Source organism: Octopus sinensis, linkage group LG10 (assembly GCF_006345805.1).
Source record: "Octopus sinensis linkage group LG10, ASM634580v1, whole genome shotgun sequence".
NCBI lineage: Eukaryota > Metazoa > Mollusca > Cephalopoda > Octopoda > Octopodidae > Octopus > Octopus sinensis.
Window position 1 is genome coordinate 31,272,150 of NC_043006.1, and position 6,299 is coordinate 31,278,448.

At 37.3% G+C, this 6,299-nt stretch overlaps 1 protein-coding gene across 1 annotated transcript; it reads left to right on the forward strand.

Moving 5' to 3' along the window:
- Positions 1-5,631: 5,631 nt before the first annotated feature.
- Positions 5,632-6,057, forward strand: LOC115216178 (ras-related protein RabX-like). Its single transcript, XM_029785377.1, has one exon. The coding sequence runs from the start codon at positions 5,632-5,634 to the stop codon at positions 6,055-6,057; it is 426 nt and encodes a 141-aa protein (XP_029641237.1).
- Positions 6,058-6,299: the final 242 nt, after the last annotated feature.

Genomic DNA, 6,299 nt, shown 5'->3' on the forward strand with positions numbered 1-6,299 from the left:
GTTATTGATTTACAAGGGCATCGAGCTCAAAGCTTTCCATTGTTCATGCTGTCTTTCTTTTTCAAGTGACTTTCTTTCCTGTGACTCTATCCTGGATTCAAAGAAACAAATTATAGAACTAAAAAAAAATTAGAGAAAAGATTGTTTGCCAACATAACATGGCAGTCCCGGTATAAGACGAATGTTGCTGTAATTTAGACACTGGAGATATCGTCTCCAGCTGGTTATACGACACGATCTGTGTCCTTATATTTTCGAAAAAGGGAATCTAGCAACCCCACTCAGCTCAAAACAATATCAGTGTATCGCGATTCTCTTGTTCGAAAATATAAGAACACAGATCGTGTTGTATAGCCAACTGGAGACGCTGTCTCCTGGGGCTGAATTACAGCAACATTCGTCCTAAACCAGGACTGCCCTGTTATGTTGGCAAACAATCTTTACCACAAAGTACTGTTGCTGAATATCTCTCGTTGTGAGATTTAAAAATAACAATTTTCTAAATAAATTTAATCGAGTCACACACACACACATACACACACACACACACACACATACACACACACTCACACATAAACACATACACACACGCACGCACGCACGCACGCACACACACACACACAGATGGTTCTTCGTCAGTTTCCACGGTGAGTATCCAGTTGATGGTGCAACTGAATCACCAGCTCATTGCAGACACGTGTGCCTTAAACGTAATTCTCAGGCAGGATTGAACCCCTTTCAATTAATTGAATTAATTTGCATATCTACTCTTTGACGATTCGTCATTAATTAAACGATATATATTTCCTTATGCACAACACAATACGAATCAGAAGTGACAGAAAATTAAATATTCGAAGAACTAATTGTGAGAGGAAGCTTAAGAATGTAAACATACATACACTCAAGCATACACACACACGCATACGCAACACACACACACACACACACACACACACACACACACATATGCATATACAAGCAAAAACATTCGAGTATTTACACTCGAAGTAAGATGTTACTATTGTTAACATCATCTGCAGTGAATATTTTTAATTAATAATATTAACAGCAGTAGCACAGGCAGTTCAACAGGTCAAACAGCATTATATAGCTAAAAAATCTAAAGTTAGCACGAGGCATAAGGATGCGGAAAAAACATCAACCTGTTTAGAAATAGGAGCTAAATTCCTAATTTAACTGCTAAAAGGCATCAAACAACAGAAAACCAACAGTAGGCAGGAAATGGATAAGGAATTAAGACATTAAGAAAAGCACACCTAATGAATATGCCATTTAGATACTCATATACCATGGTTTCAGATTCTGGCCCGAAGGCCTCAACCTTCTTCAGTATGTATATATACTTATATTAAAATATATTTATACATTCATACACGCATGCATGCAGTCACACACACACACACACACACACACACACACACACACACACACACACACACACACACACACACACACACACACACACACACACGTTCCGTTATTAGTGAGATGAATGAACAAAGACGTATTCCATCCAATGAGAGGTAAATCTCATTTGATATAAATAAGATTTAAATGTGACCTACTAAAAGTTTCATGCTTGGATAATGCAATAATCGGACGAGCTTGAATAGCCTGTTGCCTGATAATACAAGACACGCTATATAACCTCGTTCGACTCTTGTCCATGAAACTTATAGTCGTTCCTATTGAAGTTCTGTGTATATTAAATTACGTGCAAATATATTTTAATTTACTTTTGTTGACACTCCGTCGGTTTCGACGATGAGTGTTCCAGCTGATCTGATCAACGGAAAAAAACCTACTCGTAAAATTAACGTGCGAGCGGATGAGCATTCCACTGACATGCGTACCCTTAACATAGTTCTCAAGGAGATTCAGCGTGACACAGAATGTCACGAGGCTGGTTCCCTTTTGAATTACAGGTACAACTCATTTTTGCCAGCTGAGTGGACTGGGGGCAATGCGAAATAAGGTATCTTGCTCAAGGACAGAACGCGTCGCCAGAGATCGAACTCATGACCTTACGATCGTGAACCGAACACACTAACCACTAAACCATGCGCCTTCACATATAATTTAATAGCAACGATAACAAGAACAACACTACCTTCAACAATAACAGCAAAATACTACTACTACTACTACTACTACTATGAAAAAGGGAGCTGGAAAATGTGAGGGAAGTGTGTGCTGGAAGTGTTGAATCGAGTCCAATTAAGTGTAAATGGTAGAGGATGATGGCGGCACATTCAGGTGGCACCGCCTCTCCTCTGCGACCCCTGCTCCTTTTATCTCTTTCGTTGTTGGTTTGATGTGAATTTGATTATGTTGAATGTTAAAATAAAAGAGTTTGGTTGTGTGTGGGGTGGGCTGTAGGGGGATGGGGAAGTGGCTGTGAGATAGAGAGTGTGTGTGGAGGGGGAGGAAAAGAAGGGATTGAAAAATAGGGGTAAGAGGGAGTAGTAAAGAAAATAAAAAGAGGAGAGTCAGAGAGATAGAGAGAGAGAGGGGGAAAGAAAGAGAAACAAAATGACTTATGTGTAAAACTGAAGTACTGTTGTTTAACCCTCGGTCACCCTTGACCAAGCAGATCTCTGCTCAAAGACATTCCATCACGACCATTCCATATTTTTTAAAGATAACTTAGACTAGAATATCCATCAGTCCTTGCCCTTCGTTTGAATGACATTTGATGGTTGTTTCTAGCAAGCCATGTGACCACGTAGTGGCTCCCTTATTAACACGTATGAAATGTTAAAGTGACGCAGGTGTAGTAAGGTTGAAGGTTTAACAATTTTATTTCGTGACTACAAGCTCCTGGGTTCAATCCCGTGGCATGACATCAACGGGTAGATGTCATTTTCAATAACTCTGGGTGTACCATATGTTGCGACTGAAATTTGGTTGAAGGAAACTGCATAGAAGCCCGTCGGGTGTATTGTACTTGTTCTTCAAAACTGCGTGACAAAGATTCTATTACACGTCTGCGGAATACTCAGACACTTATACGTTTATTCAGGAGCAGGTAATTCAGTTGAATCTTCCTTGCCGAACGCCGAGAATCACCAGTTCAATCGTGATACCCTCATAGGTGTCAATTACGTTATTTAATGATAAGAACAAATGAACCTGGTAACAAAACAGGTGTTTATTAGAATGTTTGGGAAAATATCCCGGAGAGCCAACTGCTCGAACACTTTATGACAAAATGGATTCCGGTATGTAGGGTATGGTGAGGAATGGAATTTTAGATAATTAAAATTTGACTCTAATCTTTTAATCTTTTCTAATATTTTAATCCTTTACTTGTTTCAGTCATTTTGACTGTGGCCATGCTGAAGCACCGCCTTTTGTCGAACATATCAACCCCAAGACTTATTCTTTGTAAGCCTAGTACTTATTCTATCGGTCTCTTTTTGCCGAACCGCTAAGTTACGGGGATGTAAACATACCAACATCGGTTGTCAAGTGACGGTGGTGGGGAACAAACATAGACACACAAACATATATATACTAGCAGCATAGCCCGGCGTTGCCCGGGTATGTAAGAGCCCCTAGTAGGCAACGACTAATCCCAATCTAGTCCTTTTCCCTCTAGGGAACGAAGGTGCATGTGTAGGTTGCAATGTCTTCTCTTCACTCCCAAATAACTATCAAACAGCTATCGATAATTCAACCCAACCAATTCCTCCCAGGAAGAAATTACATTCGAGACTTTACCCCCAACACCGCCACTTCTAATAGCTGCTGCAGCCGCAAGTTATTCGAATACTTTTTTTTGTTTAAACTTTCTTTATAACTACCACCCCAAACGTTTTACCTTAAATTTTTGACGTACCCTAAGGGTCCTCGGACGCTACTTGTAAACTCTTGGTTTATTATAAACCGCTTTTGTCGTGTGCACCAAAAACCCTTTTCCATTCGTTTGTTCAGTTTGGTCACTTTTGACTTTTTCGTTGTTGTCACTCACATTGCTGCCCGCTTTTTTGCTGTTTTTGTACATTTTTATACATTTTGGGATACTTACCCAACGTGTTCCGAGAGTCAAAAAGGTCAGTCTGTGGTTTGTGTTTAATACACAAATCGGTTTGCTATGTGTGCCACATATGATTTAATTAACCGATTTTTTCCAGTAATAAAGTATCCTATTGGAATAAAAAGGGCCATATAGCTCCTTGGAGCAGACATGATGCTCGCTGTGAATATTTTAAAAATTCCTGCCAATTTGTGAAAGATATTGTCGAAAATATATCATCTTGAATTTGAACGCGATTTCCCAAAATGGCATGATTTTATCGACTTTTTCTGATGGTAAGGTATTGCATGAAAAACTAACGTCAGAATTAAGTTTCTTAGGGTAACATTAAGCTTCACCATGAGTTTGGTGAAAATCGATTACAAGTTGCAAAAACTACAATAGAAAATGTGTTGCATATAAAAAGCTTAGATTCTCGACCCCATGTCGAATTTATCGATTTTTTTCAGAACTGGGGGAACTTTTCAAAATTTTCGCTGCGTTAGTTTTGAATTATGACATTGGGCTATGTGTGTGTCAAGTTTTATCAGAATCGGTTGAAAGCCGTGGTCAGGGTGAGGGTACAACCTGACAGACACACAGACAAACAGCCGTTTATATAGAGAGAGATATATATCAACCATCAATAGCATTGTGACTGCAATTTCCATACGTGTATCAAACCTATCAGCTAACGAAAATATATTTAATAAATATGCCCCTATTTATAATAATGCCTTAAAACTAAGCAGATTTACTAATAGTATTACGTATACGCTTAATACAAAATTAAAAATTAAGCATTTTCCAATAGCTAATATTATGGACAATAAGAAACAGACTTCGGATTATATAAATTAACCAGTTGATACCCTACAAGCCCACATGAAGTTGGAAAAGACCAGTAGTACGAACTATAATAATAATAATAATGATACAAGGAAGGGGAATAAAGTTGAAAATGAAGCTAATGATAGTGATAAAAATTGTAGTGAAAATAGTGCTGATACCGGCTCAATGGATGATAAAGATAATAACAGATGTAGAGATAGTGGTAATAAACATTCTAGATTTGAAATGAATTATAATGTTAATACAATAACAAATGAACATGTAAGTAACTGTGAATATGAAAGAAAAATTAACAAAAATTTAAACAAAACAATGATATACATATAAATAAAAATAAAAATAAAAATGTAGATGCGGATTTGAATGTAAATAAGAGTAAGATCATAAACTACTCCACGTATTGCAATAGAAGACAAATATTATCTGGCAAGCCAATTTCAAATACAAAATCTAGAGTCCGTCAGGTAATTTGGTTTGCCCCTCCCTTTTCACTAAGAGTGAAAGGTCTTCCAAAATTATTTTTCAAATTGTTGAAGGAAATTTCCCTAAGCATCAAAAATACTACACTATTTGTAACAAATCATCAATAAAGCTGGCCTATTCGGTTACTCCCAATCTGGGGTCTATCATACTGTAATGATAGAAATAATAATAATAATAATGATGATGGTGATAATAGTAGTCCTAATAATGGTGACAATAACAATAATATTGATAAGAATATTAAATCTAATAATATGCGACTCATTAATGGCACTATAGATACTAGTAACGGCATTAAGGAAGCCTGTGAAAAGGAATATGAAAGGTGTAAAAGAAATCCAAACGTTGATATGAGTAATGGTAGTAAGAATGGCAGCGGTAATGATGATAATAGTAATAATAATAATAATAATATCAGTAAAACAAATAATCCAAATGAAGGTTTGAATGAAAGTAAAATGAATGCGGTCGATCCTGACAATGGGGAGACGGGAGAAAGTGGTATGTTAAGTAATGCTAGCAATAAACCCAATAAATGGGAAGTAAAGTGTAATTGTAGGGACCCTTCAAAATGTCCGGTTAATGGAAATTGTTGTCAGAATAATGTAATTTATAAATGTAGCGTACAAATTCATAATGGCCAAAGAAGAACCTATGTCGGTAGCACGATAGACTTCTAGCAAAGGTATAGGAGTCACCTTAGTTCTTTTAAGGATCCAAAATATAGGACATCCACCGCATTGGCATCGTTTATAAACGACCTTAGGGAAAAGAGTATAGAATTCAAATTATCTTGGTCCATCCTGGCTCACGCCCCTCCCTTTGGTATCGGATCTACTAGATGTGGATTATGTATTATGGAGGCATACTTTACAATCATGCTATGCTAAATAAATTTACTGTTGCAATTACGGCTTGCACA

Excerpts from the sequence above, each read along its gene's own strand:
- LOC115216178 (XM_029785377.1), top strand. The coding sequence starts at position 5,632 with ATGCGACTCATTAATGGCACTATAGATACTAGTAACGGCATTAAGGAA.